Source organism: Theobroma umbraticum, unplaced genomic scaffold (genome assembly GCF_002168275.2).
Source record: "Theobroma umbraticum cultivar Fairchild unplaced genomic scaffold, ASM216827v3 scaffold_51.0, whole genome shotgun sequence".
In the NCBI taxonomy this organism is placed as follows: Eukaryota; Viridiplantae; Streptophyta; class Magnoliopsida; order Malvales; family Malvaceae; genus Theobroma; species Theobroma umbraticum.
Window position 1 is genome coordinate 9,421,722 of NW_018397260.1, and position 18,727 is coordinate 9,440,448.

At 38.0% G+C, this 18,727-nt stretch overlaps 5 protein-coding genes and 1 pseudogene across 5 annotated transcripts in view; all 6 read right to left on the reverse strand.

Annotated features, from left to right (window-relative positions):
- Positions 1–1,418, reverse strand: part of LOC110416195 (cytochrome P450 CYP82D47-like) — a 4,891-nt gene extending 3,473 nt beyond the window's left edge. Inside the window, exon 1 of the mRNA XM_021428083.2 lies at positions 407–1,418. Within this exon, the coding sequence (XP_021283758.1) occupies positions 407–1,354 (948 nt within the window). The 5' untranslated portion in view covers positions 1,355–1,418. The remainder of the gene's footprint in view (positions 1–406) is intronic.
- Positions 1–18,727, reverse strand: part of LOC110416926 (F-box/FBD/LRR-repeat protein At1g13570-like) — a 90,045-nt gene that overhangs the window by 65,423 nt on the left and 5,895 nt on the right. The gene's annotated exons all lie outside the window — the stretch shown is intronic.
- Positions 2,913–5,059, reverse strand: LOC110416194 (cytochrome P450 CYP82D47-like; annotated as a pseudogene).
- LOC110417162 (cytochrome P450 CYP82D47-like) lies at positions 6,398–8,433 on the reverse strand. The gene is given in 3 exon segments (XM_021429391.2): positions 6,398–6,653; positions 6,656–7,166; positions 7,294–8,433. Coding segments are annotated over 3 exon segments (1,575 nt in total). The 5' UTR covers positions 8,236–8,433; the 3' UTR covers positions 6,398–6,531.
- LOC110417161 (cytochrome P450 CYP82D47-like) lies at positions 8,881–10,919 on the reverse strand. The gene is made up of 2 exons (XM_021429390.2): positions 9,858–10,919; positions 8,881–9,732 (listed from the first exon to the last, which is right to left on the reverse strand). The coding sequence occupies exons 1-2, from the start codon at positions 10,806–10,808 to the stop codon at positions 9,103–9,105; spliced, it is 1,581 nt and encodes a 526-aa protein (XP_021285065.1). The 5' UTR covers positions 10,809–10,919; the 3' UTR covers positions 8,881–9,102.
- LOC110417163 (cytochrome P450 CYP82D47-like) lies at positions 15,034–16,972 on the reverse strand. Its single transcript, XM_021429392.1, has 2 exons — positions 15,990–16,972; positions 15,034–15,886 (listed from the first exon to the last, which is right to left on the reverse strand). Exons 1-2 carry the CDS (start codon positions 16,926–16,928, stop codon positions 15,260–15,262), a joined length of 1,566 nt encoding a protein of 521 aa, XP_021285067.1. The 5' UTR covers positions 16,929–16,972; the 3' UTR covers positions 15,034–15,259.

Consider the following 18,727-nt stretch of genomic DNA (forward strand, 5'->3'; position numbering starts at 1 on the left):
GGTATAAACGCAGCGTTTCCTTGAGGATTGCTTCAAGGTAGACTAACTTTTTAATGTCTGATTCCTCAACTAGTTTGTCTCTACCAACATGGATGTCTAATTCTTCTTGTGCTTTTTTAAGTGCACCACGATTGTTAAGTAATAAAGACAAAGCCCATGTCAGTGTAACCATTGTTGTATCAGAGGCTGCTAAGATCAAAGCCTGCAAGAAGGTTGATTTATACCACATCAAAATGAAATTGCACGTACGATTTTGCATAAAGAACTAAGAATTTTAAACAAAAACTTTAATAGCCTTGACATTTATTTTATTTTCATTTCTGCACTTACGATGGCCTACAACTCAAATCAATTAGTAGGTACTAACAAGGTTAGGCAAATAAAAGTTTGGGTGACAAATTCGTACCAGGCAGGTGGCTTTGTTGATGGTATCAGCATCATGCTTGCCAACGTCACTGAGGATTGAAAACATCACATCCATAAAATCTTGGTTGCTCTCCTGATTACCTGACGCTTTCTTTCGCTTGTGATCTTGTAACCAGCCCTCTACAACTTCATCTAGTTCTTTTCTTACCTTCTTCATGATCCTCTCGTCTCCCCCGATGTCCAAGCATCTTAAGAACGGCAACGCATCAGATATCACAAACTTTCCACTCAAGTTAAAGAAGTCCTGCAATGCGTCTTTCCATCTCTCGCCCTCTGCATCACTGCCGGAACTCAGAATTCGCTTCCCAACAATCATCCTCAGAATCACGTTGAGAGTTACATCCCTAAACCATGTCTTCATCTCCACCAAAACCTTATCAGAGCTGTCTTTGTTCTTGCTCCAGTTTTGGTACAACTCTTTCAGGGATGTCTTTATCTCAGATTGTCGGACATGTTTGAGCTTATCGAGCCGATAGTTCGAGAGGAGCTCAAGAGTGGCAACTTTACGCATTTGGCGCCAGTACGGTCCATATGGGGCAAAGCCAAACATGGCGTGGTCATAGCTCAGGAACTCCATAGCAAGAGTCTTCGGACGAGAGGCAAAGGCTTTGTCGTTTGTGGTTAAACACTCTTTGGCAGTTTCCCAATTGTTGACAACCAAAGCTCTGTAAACACCCATCTTGATGGTGAAGATAGGACCGTATTTCTCCGCCATGTCTCCGAGAACTATGTGGGCTGGTTGCGGCCCTCCTAGGAGGTGGAGATGGCCGATTACCGGCCATGAGCTCCCAGCTTCAGGTGCTGCTACCTTTTTGTTTCCGTTTTTTACACTCTTTGATACCCATAGAAGTGAGAAAAGAAAGAGTGGAAAGGCAAATAGTATTGCAATCACGACTGGAATTGGTGGGAATTGATGGAAAAGATCCATTTTGATAGACTATGGCGAGATGAAGGTTGTGAGACTTGAGAGATATAATATGATAATGAATTAGGTCCATATATAACAGTAGAGTCAGGCTGGGAAAATTGGAACTTCGCCGTTCTTATCCTACAAGGAGCTGGCAAACTTGAAAAAGCACCTCATAAAATATTGCATAGTGTGAATGAACACAGTACAAATAAAAACCTCTGGTTTGACGGATGGCCGAGCCGGCTGTCCTAATGAAAGCGATGGGAATTAGATAGAAAATCTTTAACGTAATGATTGGACATTGAAGTAATTGTCATTTCGACGGGCGCTATATGTCATACACTATTTTTATATATGATAACAAGTGAAAGGTTGATGTCAGCAGCTAGATAGGGCTAGCTAGTTGATGCAAGGGAGGGAGTGGCCACCAAGAAATCTTAAAAAAAAAAAATTAAAACGAAAAATGTTCTCATCTTGTTTTGTCCCCACAGTCCTTTTCACCCTGCTTCAGCCTTTGGGTCTCCACGAAAAAAAACATAGGATAAAATCCCTGGCCAGAGGAGTCCGGACAATAGTAAGGTTGTGTTGATCCTTTTTTCGGTATATTTACAACCAATGTGATGTTGATATTGATGGGAATACCAAGTATTTTAATTGGGTTGGCTCTATCAATCTTACAAAGACTACAAATATAAAATAAATAAATTAAATAGAAAAATTGGGTTAGAAGCAAAAGAATGCTAACATTAATTTGTCTTTTTCTAACAGTGCAATTGTGGCCATACAATCTTAGGCAGATTCACGGGGAACTGAGGATGAATTAATTTCGATTTAATTAATTACAAATCTATTTTTTAAATAAATAAATAAATATATATATATATATAATTAATGCCGGGGAGAGAAGTAAAATCTTAGAATCAAAGATAGATTACAACAATCATGTCTTCACATGCGAAATTTCACTTAGATTAAAAACTTAAGCCAATGAACTCTATTGAGATTGAAAAATATCTTAATTTAATATGTTCTAGTGTCCTTTGTATCATAATGGCAAAATAAAAATTGAACTTTAAAGTATGAAATGGAAATTTAATTACACACCAAACATGAAGAGACGGGTCAATGTTTGTGTTGAAATGGACCCTATGCTAGTTGTACATATGATCAGAGAAAGAAAGTCAAAGTTCCCATTGCAAACTTTTTCTTATAAAATTTCTCACATATGAAATGGAAATTTGTTTACACACCAAGCATGAAGAAACGGGTCAACTTCTCCAATGTTTGTATTGAACTTGACGCTATGGAAGTTGTGCATATGATAAAAGGAAGAAAGTCAAGGTTGTCCGGATATTCGTCATATTCTTGCTTCTATAAGAAAATATTTGCAAACTTTTTCTTATAAAATTTCTCACATTCATAGATAAGATAATTAAGTTGTAGATTTTTTTGTCAAATCATGGATATCTTCATTAAGGTGTCCAAGTGTTTAATCAAGCTTCAAATGAACTATGAGATATATTAAAATTAGATAGAATTAATTTATCTTTTATTAGATTCAAATAATTATAAAAGAGTAATACTCCTTATTTATTCTATCTCTTGTAATCAAGTTGAATTTATTAGTTCATGATTTTATAGATTTTATGTAAAAGGAGTTAATACTTCCTTTAGGATTCTTTTGTGAAATATCTTATGTATTATTAAGGTAAAGTTTATGTCCCCAAATATACCTCATTATCATATCTTAATAAAATATTAATAAGGAGTTGACCACAAGAGTTTTTCCAGCTTAAAAGAACAAAACAGATTTAACAAGAAGAATAAATAACAACTTGGAGTTGGTTTGATACTTAGACTTGGGCTTGATACTAGCACGTAAATTATTATGAAATATCTTAAAAGTTTAGAATATTATTCAGCACTTTCATAAATCAAATTAATTATAGCGATCAATTCGTGGACTCGTAAAGAGAAACAGGAAGGCGTGGGGTTATATGAACTTCAAGTGGAGTTGCTTTAGGACTAGCAAATCCTGCTCGCACACGCATATCAACTGGTTCACCAAACGGGGTCGCAAAGTCGAACCAATGCAGCACATTAGCGAGTGTAAGCTGCAAAATCTGAAGCGCAAATGGAACTCCGGAGCACATTCTTCTACCGCTGCCAAACGGTATCATTTCAAAATTGTGTCCGCATACATCGACATCTTTGTGGGTGGTCAAGAATCTTTCTGGTCGAAACTCACAAGGGTTTGACCTCACAGTCGGATCATGATTAATCTTGTGAAGCCAGGTGCCAGCAGAATCATGGTAACCAGTTACTGTGCAGTCTTCGATGGCCTCATGGATCACGGTGAGGGAAGAGAAGGGTATAGGTGGAACGTTTCCTTAATGACGGATTGAAGGTACACTAAGTTTTTGGTGTCTGATTCTGTCACTAGCAGTCTATCCTTACCGACTCTTGTGTCTAGTTCTTGTTGGACCTTCTTCAATGTGTCACCGTTTTTGAGTACTGAAGATAAAGCCCACGTCATTGCAATTGATATTGTATCTTCTGCCGCTAAGATAAGAGTCCGTTGGATCAGATAGTACAGAAACATCAGTAATAATGAACACAATAGTTTCTAACTTCCCTTCTGCCATTAAAGACAATAGTTTCATCTGAATTAATGGCAGTATGCATGAAAGAGTGGCATTAGGAAGGTTTTGGGGTTTTACTGAAGTTAATTAAATGAGATTTTTTCAACAATGATTTGGTTAACGAATGCATATACCAGACACGTGACTTTGTTGATTGTATCAGGATCCTTCCCCTCTGTATCATGGGGGAGAGACAGCATTATTCACATGAATCTTCCTCGCTCTTGTTGGCCTCATTTGCAGCACTCTTGTGCTTGTGCTCTTGTAGCCATCCCTCAACAACTTGATCCAGTTCTTTCGCTATCTTCTTCATTACCTTCTTGTCTCCTCCTATGTCCGACCATCTAAAAAACGGCAGGGCATCTGACACCACAATCTTCCCACTTAGTTGAATGAAGTCGTCCAAAGACTTCTTCCATTTCACGGTTTCACCGCCTTCGCTGGTATTCGGGATTCGCTTCCCTACAATAATCCTCTGAATCAAGTTAAGACTAACATCTTTGAACCATCTCTTCATGTCCACCAATACTTTATCAGAGTTTGTTCTCTTCTTGCCGCATAGCTGATATAATTGTTGCAGAGATGATTTTACCAGGGAATCAATGTTTGAGCATGTCGAGCCGGTAGTTCGAGAGGAGCTCAACGTTGACGAACCTGTGTACTTGACTCCAGTAAGGTCCATACAGAGCAAAGGCAATTATGGAGTTGTTGTAGCCCAAAATTTCCATGGAGGCAGGCTTTGGACGAGTGGCATAAGGCTTTGTCGTTTGTGGTGAGACATTGTTTGGCAATCTCCCAATTACCCACCACCAAAGCTCTATGCACCCAACTTGATAGCGAAGAATGTTCCAAATTTGTCCTCCATGTTGGCCAAGGTTATGTAAGGTGGTCGTGGCACTCCCAGGAGGCGGAGATGGCCTATTATAGGCCATGCGCCACTGGCTTCTGGTGCCGTTCTCTTTTTGTTTGTGTTGCTTGATGCAGTATTTGAAAACCATAGAAGAGAGAAAAGAAATAGTATGAATGAGAAAGTAAGCATTGCAATCGTTGAAGTTGCTGGGAATGAATGAAAAATATCCATCGCTAGCTAGTTTCCCACTTTCACGAGCTATGAGCAATGGAGGTTAAGGGACTTGTGTTTATAGCATTTGGATTTCCCATCAGCATAGCAATATAGGGCATGATGGCGCAGTAAATATAATTAAAAATAATAAATACCTAAAGAGAATTCATTGAATATATTTGGTAAAATCGTGGAAAACTTAGTAAATGAGAACTATAATCTGGAACTGAAACCAAATTTTTAACAAATCCGGTAGGACTAATAAAAAAATGTGGATTGATCTTGGCCTGGTTTGAGAGGTGAGAGAGCTGTGCGGAGGATAGGATAGGCTCATCTGGTGATCAAATTAGGATATCTTCTAATTTACCTCCTCAAGAGTCTGAGAGGATGGTTGAAACTGTGATTAGCTTAGGACAGGGCTGTAAAGGATAGTTTAAACTAGGATTAGCTTAGGATAGGGCTGTGGAGGATGGTTTAAACCAGGACTAGCATAGGGTAGTTGACCATGAAAATGGATTAAAAAAACAACGATGGTTGATAATTGACGAGATAATTCGTGAAAAATTCTATTATTTCCTCTTAAATTGTGAAGGCATTTTTATTTTATAATCTTTTCATTGGGGTCACTTGCAAAATATTGCCACCAAAAGAGTCAGATTCAATTACAAAAATTTTCTTATACCCAATCAAGAGGAGAGACAAAAAAAAAATGAAAAGCCATTTGGATTGTCAACAATTCGATATAATTCGAATCTTGTTCACCAAAAGGACAGAAGAAGATACCCATGTAGCCATTTCCACTACAATCTTCCGCAGGTTCATGTGGAATTGAGAGTGGCAATGCCAGTACATGAAGGCAATGTTTCCTTGAGGGTAGCTTGAAGATAATAGACAGATACCAAACCTATAACGTAGAGGAATCAAAACGATGGTGGGGGTATTGAAGATTAAATAATTTCGATTTAATTAGTTATACCTGTTTTCATTAATTGATTTCTTGATATTATCGCCTTGAAACTTACCAGGATCTAAGTGGTAGGTGATGCTATATTTGGCATGAAGATGCCCTTTGTTTTTCTGGATTCTACTGTCTTTGTTCATGTATCCCATTTCAGTTGAAAGAGAGAAATTAGTATAAAATGGACACCACGTGAATGACAGAGATTAGATTAATCAACAGTAGAGTTGTGGAAGGTTAATTCATTGATTGGAGGCAGGAATTGCCATCACATCGTCAAGCCACAAAATCCTCCCCGAGTAACCCCCAGCAACTCCCCCAATGAATTATGAATGCATGAATAAGACAAAACATTAAGAACCCGGCAAGAAACAGGGGAAAAGTTACAAGCACTTAAGTACAAGCAAGGAAGTAATTCTGAATAAATAAATGCTACCACAAGGGAAATGAAGCATCCCGAAATTATTAAGAAATTATCTGAGAAGTTTAGAGTGTAATACAGTACGATTATAAATCAACTTAATTGTGGCAATCAGCTTGTAGACTCGTATAGAGAAGCAGGAAGACGTGGAGTTATATGAACTTCAAGTGGAGTTGCTTTAGGACTTGCCAATCCTGCTCCCTCGCGCATATCAATTGGCTCAACTAACGGGTTGCAAAGTCGAACCAATGCAGTACATTAGCGAGTGTGAGATGCAAAATCTGAAGTGCAAACGAAACTCCGGGGCACATTCTTCTCCCACTGCCAAATGGTATCAGTTCAAAGTTTTGTCCCCTGACATCAACATCTTTATGGGTGGTCAAGAATCTTTCTGGTCGAAAATCACAGGGGTCTGACCACACGTCTGGATCGCGGTGAATCTTGTGAAGGTTTAGAATAAGCCACGTGCCAGCAGAAACATGGTAATCGTTTACTGTGCAGTCTTCGATGGCCTCATGGATAACAGAGAGGGGAGCAGCAGGGTACAGGCGTAACGTTTCCTTAATGATGGATTGAAGGTACACTAAGTTTTGGGTGTCTGATTCCGTCACTAGCAGTCTATCCATACCAACCTGGGTGTCTAGCTCCTGTTGGACCTTCTTCAGTTTGTCATGGTTATTGAGTAATAAAGACAAAGCCCATGTCATTGTGATTGATGTTGTATGTTCAGCCGCTAAGATAAGAGCCTGTTAGATCAGATGGTATAGATGAATACAATAACGTATTTGGTCTAATCAAATGAGATTTCTGCTGACAAAAAAAAAATAAATGAGATTTTTTTTCAAGGATGATTTGGCTAACGAATGCATATACCAGAGACGTGGCTTTGTTGACTGTATCAGCATCGTGCTCCTCTGCATCATGGAGGATAGACAGCATCACTCCCATGAAATCTTTGTCGCTATTGGCCTCATTTGCAGCTCTCTTGTGCTTGTGCTCTTGTAGCCATCCCTCAACAACTTGATCCAGTTCTTTCGCTATCTTCTTCATGAACTTCTCCTCTCCTCCAATGTCCAGCCATCTCAAAAACGGCAACGCATCTGATACCACGAACTTCCCACTTAGTTCAGAGAAGTCGTCCAACGACTTCTTCCATTTCACGGTTTCATCGCCTTCGCTGGAGTTCGGGATTCGCTTCCCGATAATGATCATCAGAATCACGTTCAGAACAACATCTCTGAACCATCTCTTCATGTCCACCAATACTTTAGCGGAGTTACTTCTCTTCTTGTCCCATAGCTGATATAACTGTTGGAGAGATGTCTCTACCTCGGATTCCCTCACGCGTTTAAGCATGTCGAGCCGGTGGTTCGACAGGAGCTCAACGGTGGCGAATCTGCGTACTTGACGCCAGTAAGGTCCATATGGTGCAAAGGCAATCATGGCGTTGTTGTAGCCCAAAATTTCCATGCCAGCAAGTTTCGGACGAGTAGCGAAGGCTTTATCGTTTGTGGTGAGACATTCTTTAGCAATCTCCCAATTGCTCACCACCAAAGCTCTCTGCACACCCAACTTGATAGTAAATGTTGTTCCAAATTTGTCCGCCATGCTGGCCAAGCTTAAGTGAGGTGGTCGTGGCCCTCGTAGGAGGAGGATATGGCCGATTATAGGCCATGCGCCGCTGGCTTCTGGTGCCGTTCTCCTTTTGTTTCTGCTGCTTGAGGCAGTTCCTGAAAACCATAGAAGACAGAAAAGAAAGAGGATGACTGTAAAAGCAAGTACTTCAACCGCTGACGTTGCTGGGAAGGAATCCATTATCAACTAGTTTGTTACTTTTAAGTAAATATAATTAAAAATTCATCTTGGGAAACGAAGGATATATCTTAAAACAATTTGCAGGATGCAGTCACGTGCGTCATTGGAATTGAAACTTTGTAGCTGAAAGCACTAAGATTTAAAGTTTTCTCGTACCACAAAGTCAAAGTTTTAGTATTCTAATTGAAAACTATGACAATTTTTTGATCAGTTGTCATGTATCCTGAGTAGAAATTGCACAAGAATCGTGAGAAAATTTCAGCCAACATGACGTCTCAAGTTGATAAATATGTTGTGGTCCAACTCCATTGACTCCTTGAGCCATTGAAGAGGAATTCGAAACAATATAGCCACATATTACTCATCAATAATCCTTAAAGAATTCAAACCTTTGAGGATATATCTTCCTTGTCCGAATGGATGAGGATCAGTTCAAACCGACAAACCAAAGGCTCCCGATTGAGGAACCGTGTTCAGCCACTTATTAAAGAAAAGAGACTTCTAAGCTTTTCAGAGCCACAGGAGAGGAGACAGATGGTTCAAATCTTCTTTGTTTAAATATAAAAAACTATTTTGAGTCTGGAATCCTGAATGATTACGTTGCTATGATTCAAACAAGACTATAATTAAAGACTGTCAAATCAGTTTGCTACAAATGGCCCATCGCTTTAATACTTCAAATATAAATTACTTGAAACAAGTCACCTTCAAGTTGGTGTGGTTTTCTGGTTTGGACTCTGAAACCAAACTGAAATAAGGCACCCCATTTCAGTTGAAACTAGAAGCCCAACTTGAAATTTATTGCAACCGAAAGAACCCGTAGAACTGTTCAACTATTCAAGACTTGAAGTAAAATGACTTTACAAATCATTTTAACTCATAACAATAGTTAGGAAGACGTGGAGATATAGAGACTTCGAGTGGAGTAGCTTTAAAGTTTGACAGCCCGGCTGCCTCTCGCATGTCAACTGGTTCATCGAATGGCGTTGCTATGTCAAACCCATGCAGCAAATTGGCTAGCGTAAGCTGCACAACCTGAAGCGCAAAGGAAACTCCAGGGCACATTCTTCTTCCACTAGTGAATGGTATCAACTCAAAATTCTGACCCCTTACATCAAATTTTTTGTGAGTAGTGAGAAATCTTTCCGGTTGAAACTTGTAAGGATCAGACCATACTCGTGAATCGCGATGGATTTTGTAAAGATTGATGAGAAGTTCTGTGCCTGCAGGGATATGGTAGCCATTAACGGTGCAGTCTTCCATGGATTCATGCGGTACTGCGAGTGGTCCGGCAGGGTGTAATCGCAAGGTTTCCTTGATTATGGCTTGAAGGTAAACTAAATTCTTTATATCATTTTCCTCCACTAGCTTGTCTTTACCGATATGGATGTCTATTTCTTGCTGTGCTTTCTTCAATGCATCACGATTATTGAGTAATAAGGCTAAACACCATATCAATATAACCGCGGTGGGATCGGTGGCTGCTAAGATTAGATTCTGAAAAGTAATCGAAAGATAACATATATAATTTAAATTGTCAAAGGTAAAATCTGAATGGAGTTATTTCTAAATGAAGTTTAGGGTTGATTATCGATGAATTAACAAATCAAATTAGCGCATACCAGGCACGTGGCTTTGTTTATAGTATCAGCATCATACTCCTCGGCGTCGGTGAGGATTGACAGCATCGCATCCATGAAATCTTCTCCCTCGACCTTGAACTCACCCGAAGCTCTCTTTTGCTTGTGCTCTTGTAACCATTCCTCAGCAACTTCGTTCAGTACTTTCTTCACCTTCTTCATCAACCTCTCGTCTCCCCCAATGTCCAACCATCTCAAAAATGGAAATGCATCCGCTACCAAAAACTTCCCGCTCAACTCGAAGAACTCCTTCAACGCCTCCTTCCATCTCCTACTCTCTGCATCATTCCCCAAACTCGAAATTCGCTTCCCTACTATCATCTTGAGAATCACGTTGGCGGTTGCATCGCGGAACCATTTATCCATCTCAACCAAGACCTTATCAGAGCTATTTTTGTTCTCTTTCCAAAGTTGATATAACTCTTGTAAGGATACCTTCATCTCAGATTCTCGTACATGTTTGAGCATATCCAGTCGGTGGTTCGCGAGGAGCTCGAGAGTGGTAATTTTACGCATGTTGCGCCAGTATGGTCCGTAAGGTGCGAAGCCAAACATGGCGTGGTTGTAGCCCAAAACCTCCATGGAAATATTTTTTGGACGAGTGGCAAAGGCTTTGTCGTTGGTGGTTAGGCATTCCTTGGCAGTTTCCCAGCTGCTCACAACCAAAGCTCTACGCACACCCAACTTGATGGTAAAGATTGGGCCATATTTGTCTGCCATGGCGCTCAATGTTAGGTGTGCTGGTTTCTGTCCTACTAGGAGGTGGAGATGGCCAAGTACAGGCCATGAATTTCCAGCTTCTGGTGCTGCTCTCTTTTTGTTTGTGCTTCTGAAGGAAGTTTTTGATATCCATAGAAGGATAAGAAAGAAAACCGGAAGGGAAAATGTTATTGCTATCGTTGAAATTGCTGGGTATGAATGAGAAGTATCCATTGCCAGACTTAAGAGCAATGGAGGTCATCGTACTTGCAGATGTATATATTCTTGTGGTAGCGTAAGGATTTCAATTAGCTAGATGATTGTGCCTTCACTTATCCTAATTCCTTTCAAATCAAATAAATTTAAGTTCAAATCTTCTTTCTTTAAAGTTCAAATCACATGGTTCATTACTTGAATACTTAAATGGAAATTAGTTGAAAGAAGAAATCCAAAGTCACCTCCACGTTGGCGTGCTTCTTGGTTTGGGCTTTGAAACCCAAACTGAAATAAGGCACCCCTTTGACACACAGGCCAACTTGAGGTTTATTGCAACCAAAAGAACCTGTAGAACAGCGGAAGAGTTGAAGTAGAATTACCTTACAAATCATTCTAACTCATAACAAGAGTCAGGAAGGCTTGGAGTTGCTCTAGGACTTGTCAATCGAGCTAGGAAATGTAGCCACTTATTACTCGCGGAGAAAACCTTACATTACTTTTCCTACTATAAGAAGCACACGCTAGATCATTTACATATCAACGATTCTTACAATCCATTTTAGAAGAAGGAAGTAATTAAAGATAAGAGAAATATTTTTAACCCAATGATTAGTATAAACTACTGCCTTTCTTATATGAACGAGATCGTATTTAAACAGTTTTGATGGTTGATTTATCCGTATAGATAGGCTGGAAGGCGTGGAGACAAGAGGACCTCGAATGGGGTGGCCTTGAGGTTGGTTAGTCCTGAGCTCTGAGTCATATCAATCAATGGGTTCATCCGACGGGGCTGTTATTTCAAATCCATGTAGCAAAGCAGCAAGCGTGAGTTCCACTACTCGAAGGGCGAAAGAGGCTCCAGGGCACATCCTTCTGCCACTTCCAAAGGGTCAAAATTCGAAGCTCCGACCCCTCATGTCAATATCCTCGTGTCTCATGAGAAATCTTTCTGGTTGCAACTTGTGAGGATCTGGTCAAATGGGCGGATCTCTATGAATCTTGAATGCGTTAAAGATAAGCTTTGGGCTCCTTCGGGATATGGTAAGCACCCACGACGCAATCTTCCATTGATTCATGAGGTAATAGCAATGGCACGAGGGCGAAGGGTGGCGTTGTGACCTTTCAAAAATTTTAAAATATTTTATATATAATATATTTAAATATTAATTATATTATTTTTAAAAAAGTAATATTAATTCATATTATTATTATTATGAGAATAGATAAGGAAAATATTTGGCTCCCAAATTTTTAAAATGTTTTATTGATTATATATTTAAAACATTAAATTCATACTTTTATTATGAGCATACAATAAAAAAAAGTAAGACATTTTCTCAATTATGCAAGAGATTAAAAAAAATAAAAAAATCAAAAAATTATTATTAATTGATAGATTAATTCGTCATGTTTTGAGTTTTTCGATTTTTACAATAATTACAAAATTAACTTTTCAACAATAAAAATTATAAAAATAAAATTTTAAAATTAAATAAATAATAACTTTTTTTTAGATAATTTAATTATTTATATTAAAAAGGACATTGTTAATTTTTTTAATACAAAATTAATAATTAATAAATTTGAATTTAAGAAATATTATCAAATATAATTTTTTTATAAATATTTTATTATATTTTTTTATTTATATGTTATGTAAAATTATTATTTATTATAATTTTTTTAAAATTAAGTTTTATTGATAGAAGTTAGATGTCATGGCAAGTCTAGCACCTAAACCGGCGGAAGACTCCTCCTGGCATAAGCAGCTAGCTTTAAGGTGAGTTAACCCTGTAAAATTACAAAAGAAGCTGCGCAAGGAAAAAACATTTTGCGGCAAAGACAAACAAAAAGGCCCCTGTCCACAAAGAGACAAACGGCCAGCAAAGGATCCTAACTAGGAACCAAACATCCTGAAAGTTTGACAAACTAGAACTCTTAAGTAGTCAAAGAGAAGATCAGCACCTAATCAAAGCATACACCATCGAAACAAGATCTCAAAAACAGTAAAGAGTGGTAGACAGGGTTGCAACCTCTCCCTAGCCTTCAGAATATCCGCAGAGCAAAGAAAGAATGTCCTGCACCCCACAAAGACAAACCTTAACTGCAAAGCACAAAGCAAAACTTTGTGGTAGACAGGACGGAAACCCCCTTGACCTTGGCATAGAAACGGAAAGGAGAAAAAGGAAAGTCCTCCATCAGCACATCTTGACTGCCATGCTTAAGAATCATCCATCAAAACTCCAAAAACGCAGCCGCAGCTTGGTCAACCAAACCCTGTCCCAAACCTATGAAACCTCTTCCTTAACCACACCCTCCAAGATCAACAAGCAGAGGCAATTCCTTTGTGAAGACCCCCCACCGAGACAACAAAAACCCCCCGTCCCACAACCCTTCACTCCCCGACTTCAACCAACCTCAAGAAGCAAAAGAAGCTAGCAGCAATCACATCCAACCATGCCCCATGCATCCGCCTCCCTTTCCCCTTAATGAAAAAAACCTAACACAAAAGCATGAAGGATCAAGCCACAATAAAAAGCAAAAACATGGTTGCTTCACAAGTAACACGGAGAAAATCAGTACACAACAAAGAGAGCAAGCTCCCTAGGCCCAGGAGTGATTTTCCTTCTTTATTTTTTTCTTTCTTGTCTCTTTCCTTTTTTCCTCTTTAATTTTTTTTATAATAATATAAAAATTTAAAATTTACTTAACTTAATTTTTAACTTGAATTAAAGTTAAATTATTAACATATGTTGACTTTGGGCGTGTGGCAAAGACTTAATCATTTGTTGACAGGCACTCTTTAGCTAGCTCGCAATTACTCACGATTACAGCTTGAGATAAACCGAGCTTGATGGTGAACATAGGTCCATAGTGGCCTGCCCTTTTGAACAGCAGCCTAAGGTAATACGGGGTGGTGGTTGCACTTTTAATAGGCGGAGGTGGCATGCACCATCAGCTAGCGGTGGCATTCTCTTCTGAATTGAATTTCTTCTCAATATCAATAAAAACCCACAAAGAAACAGTAAGAAAGGCAAGAATTCAATTGCAAAAGGAGTTGAAAATGGAAGGGAGAAATCCATATCTACTGTAATAATTTCTAAGTGACACAAGATTTGAGGTTTGAAGATAAAGAACCCTATATTTACTATTGATACCATTTAAAATTCTGAAATAACTTAAAAATATAATATATTATCCACTCTCAATTTGTCTCTAAAATATTTTAACAATAATTAGATCCATCATGAGAATATGACAAACTCTTTTATCCACATCTCTAATTGTTTTAATCAAAGATTTTTGTGAATCATTACCATCAAAATCATAGATAAAATATTTTAGTCTAAAATCACTTAAAATAATAAATTCTCTACTTCCTTTTCTTGACTTGATAGACATGTCACTTTGAGGATAAAGTTTGATATCTTACTTCTATATTATCTCATAAATATTATATTAATTTTAAATTTTTATTAAAAAATTTTCAATCTTGATTTAAATTATTCAAAATATTAAAAATTATTAAATGATTTATCTAGATGCTTGTGCTTAGGCTTCTTTGATCACGTACCCATGGTTGGCCAGAAATTAATTCCCGAGAAACTAGGCTTTGGAATTACGCCGTCATCTTTAACTCCATCTCTACTTTGCTTAGCTCTTCCTCATGGAAAAGGTTTCCCCATGCACTGGTTTCATCCCACTCGTTTTCCAGGAGGCTGATTACGATCCGCCCCATTTCCTTTGGGCTCAACAGGCCCATTCTTAGTAAAACCAAGCCTAAAACAAAGCCCAAGCCCAAACAATGTGCATTTATTTTATTTATTTTTTTAATTTGAAAAAGAAAAATCCGAATTTTACTCTTTAGAGTAAAATGCTCATGTATCGTGCATTTATTTATGTTGTTAAGAGAAATTAAGAAAATTATTTAGTTCTTCTATGTGAGTGAATTAATTTAAGATACTAAAAAACGTGACATAATAAATGCTTAAATTAAGATTCAGATTAAATTAATTAAATAATAATATTTGATTTTTATTTGATTATAGTAATCGAGATAATAATTAACCTTAATTACCATATGATCTCCATTAGATGGAGTGTGACTTTTGAAAATCTCCGTCTTCCCCAAACTTTTTAATCTATTTATCATATATTTTCTCTTATTAATTCATATATTTGTAATGAAAAAAATATGACATGCAGATACTTGTAAAGGAAAATTGAACAATGCTAGTCCATCTTGAAAGTAAAACACTTGCTTTATTGATGGCTGTATCTACTATAACAGAGGCAAATACCAACTGTATGCTGAGCAAAAAAAAAAAAACCCAACTGTATATAAGTAAACCAACTAAAGTATTCTTATGAGTAAAACCAATGATGGCTGTTATCTACTATAACATCGGAGCAAAATGCCGATCTCTTGTCCTTGTTCGCCCTTTATTCATGCAATCTTCACGCAGGATTTATTGTGTATAAAGCTCAGGGGCAAGGCGTGGTGAGACAAGTGCTTCGAGTGGGGTAGATTTCATGTTGGTCAATCCAGCTGTGCCGCTCAAGTCAATCAAACCATTGGCTGGGTTGGAGAAATTGAAGGCGTGTAAGAAGTTAGACAGTGTCAAGTGCAGCATCTGGAGAGCGAAAGATGTTCCAGGGCAGCTTCTTCTACCGCTACCAAATGGCATCAGTTCGAAATGCTGGCCCCTAACATCCACGTCTTTGTGGGTGGTGAGAAACCTCTCCGGCCTGAATTCCGATGGCTCTGGCCATATTTTAGGGTCTCTTTGGATCTTATGGAGGTTCACGATCAGCCGAGTGCCTTCGGGGATATCATAGCCGCCGACACGGCAGCATTCACTGAGTTCACGGGGTGCTGAAAGAGGTGCGGGAGGATACATTCTCAATGTCTCTTTGATTATGGCTTGGATGTAGACCAATTTGCTGATATCTGATTCATCCACGAATCTTTCCTTGCCAACATGGGTGTCTAGTTCTTCTTGAGCCTTTTTTAACAAGTGAGGATTGTTTAGCAGCAGCGAGAGGGCCCATATTAAGGTAACTGTTGTAGTGTCACTGCCTGCTAGAATCATGTTCTGCAATGTCCAGTTTTGATGATTTAAGTATATTTTAAAACTGAATGGGGAAATAAAAGGCTTTTTAAAAATGAAAAAAAAAAAATTGGAAAATAGATCATACCAAGGAAGTGGCTTTGTTGATGGTATCAGCATCATAACCTGCAAGGTCTGAACCTTTAAGGACAGACTGCATCACATCCATGAAATCCTTGTCGGTTTTAGTTTCATCCCAACGTCCACTCCTCCTATGGTCATCCAACCATCCCCCAACGATTTCGTCCAACTCTTTTGCAGTCTTCTTCATGTGCTTTTCATGGCCGCCTAGATCAAGCCATCGGAGATAAGGAACTGCATCTCCCATCACGAACATACCTGTCAAGTGAAAGAAATCCCTTAAGGCCTTGCGGTATCGTGCCACCACTTTCTCATCTTCCTTAGCACCGCCAGTGTACCTCTTCCCAGCAACCATCCTAAGAATAACGTTCAGAGTCAAGTCCCCAAACCGTTTCTTCATCTCAACGAAGACATGGCCCGAATCATTCTTTTCCTCAAGCCAAAACTTGTATAAATCTTTCATTGAGCCTTCTATTTCCGAGACGAAAACATTCCTGAGTTTCTCGATCCTGTGATTTGATAGCAGCTCCAACATGGTTATTTTGCGCATTTCGCGCCAGAACTGTCCATAAGGAGAAAACCCAAACATGGCATAGTTGTATCCCATGTGTTCTGCTGCTGCCATTTTGGAACGAGAGGACACAGCCATATCATTGACGGTAAATATTTCCTTGGCTATGTCTCTCGAACTCACCACCGCCGCTTGATGGACACCTAACCGGATCATGAAGACAGGGCCATGTTTATCAGCCATGGCTGCCAATGTCGCGTGAGGTTGCTCTGGTCCCCCTAACAGCGGGAGGTGACCAATTATTGGCCATGCACCCCCAGCTTCGGGTGCAGCTCTGCCACTTTGTCTAGACCCTTTGAGTTTATTGTATAAAAACAACACTGCGACGGCTAATAGTGCTACATAACCAAAATATTGGAGAAGAAGATCCATCATAGCAGAACCAGAAATTGGTTGGTGGGAGAGATCTTCTTCTGTCTAAGGATGGGAATGCTTTTGCGTTTGCTCACATATTTATAGTTGGTCTAGCAAGACTAACATATCCTACAAAGATTAAGGAATATTTATTTTATTTTATGCGCCGCTGCCTTGACCCACAATACTTGTCCATCATCGATGTTTGACTGAATTTTCCTCGTGCCATAATTGGTGCTAGGGGCGGAGGAAGAACGGTGGCAGCAGTTTTTAATTTTTTATATTTTTATGTGCTTTACTACCCTTTATATGTATCAAATGAATTTGTTTGGATTAGTGATAAGAAAATTAGCTTACTTTTTTAAAGCTTGGGTTCAATCCCTTCAAAACTCAAATTTTGGAATTATTTTTTTTCTTTTTTTCTCATTTTAACCCTTTTATTCTTTTTCAATCTTATAGTCATTTGGCTTTTTTTTGTCTCTTTTTTTTCCTTTTTAGTTTCTTAATCTAAACCCTTTTATTCTTTTTTAATCATCCATGAATTTGAAAGCATAAAATTGAAAATTTACAGTTAATTTTTCTTTTTGCTTTGTTTCTCGTGCTCTGGTCTGGACACTAAATTCTAGTTGATGTGAATTTCATTGTGATTGGTCTATGATGGCACTGTATAGTGTTTGATCCATGTGATCCTAGGGAAGCAATAGTATAAATCTTTGAAAAGAAGTCCATGAATTTGAAAGTATAAAAGTGACAATCTAATGTTAATTTTTCTTTTCATTTTGTTTCTTGTGCTTTGGTCTGGATACTGAATTCTGGTTGACAAGGATTTCATTGCGATTGGTCTTTGATGGATGTTCGGATTTTAATATTGCTTATTGTAATATGGAACTACATAGTGTTTGATCCATGTAATTCAAAAAAGCAATTGTATAGATCTGTAGAAAAGATTCTGTTTTGGACATTTGTGTTTGTGATCAGTGCAAAAAAAAGTTGCAAATTTCTTTTGACTATGACTCTGTCCCTTAAATTTCTTTTTTTTTATTATTTTATATCTATTTATATTAATAAGTTTGAAAACTTATAGTTAAATTAGTAACAAAAATTTATATTATAATTTTATTTTATTTAAAAATAATTAATTTTTTATTTTAAATTAAATTATTGACTTGATTATGATTACCTTTTAACCACACTTTATATAAAATTCTAAATTCATCACTTATTAGTGCAATACAAAAATCAGTCATTACACTAATATGTTAGTGAAGTTCAATTAGCTTCATCACTTGTCAAAGAATGACAACGAAAGGTTGCAAATATTCAACTTTGCTTCTCTGTTTTGTTTTGCAGGGTTGTGTTAGATCCTATTAGTACTGCTTGTAGGGCTTGCTCTGTTTTCCTGAGGGGTGTCTGGCTGTGTACTTGGGAGTCTCGATTGGCGGCTTGCCAAAAATAGGCGTGTACTGCCGCCCAAGTCTTCGTTTGTACATATTCTGAGTGCAAAAAGGTCCGTTGCTCGTCTACAATGGTGGCTTGAATACTTTTTGTAAGAAAGTTTTTATTTATTTATAGAAGAAAAAGAGTACGGTTTCGATGATGTGAATAAAATACTTTTATAAAGTTTTTTTAAACTTTCAAGATATAATAAAAATGCTTTTCACACTTTTATTAGAATAATAAAAATAAGAGTGTAAGTATATTTATATAATTTTGTTATAGCGAAAAGAAATAAGACAATAGGAAATGTAAATGGGCTATTATGTCACGAGTCAGCGACAGGTTTCGTGGGTCTTCTCCCTTTTGAATTAAGGTGACGTTTG

Bases quoted from the DNA above. Each gene is read 5' to 3' on its own strand.
- LOC110417161 (XM_021429390.2), bottom strand. From the start codon at position 10,808: ATGGATACTTCTCATTCATACCCAGCAATTTCAACGATAGCAATAACA. The intron at 9,733-9,857 runs GTATGCGCTAAT...ATTACTTTTCAG, and splicing joins TAAACAAAGCCACGTGCCTG to AATCTAATCTTAGCAGCCAC.
- LOC110417163 (XM_021429392.1), bottom strand. From the start codon at position 16,928: ATGATGGATCTTCTTCTCCAATATTTTGGTTATGTAGCACTATTAGCC. The intron at 15,887-15,989 runs GTATGATCTATT...TGGACATTGCAG, and splicing joins TCAACAAAGCCACTTCCTTG to AACATGATTCTAGCAGGCAG.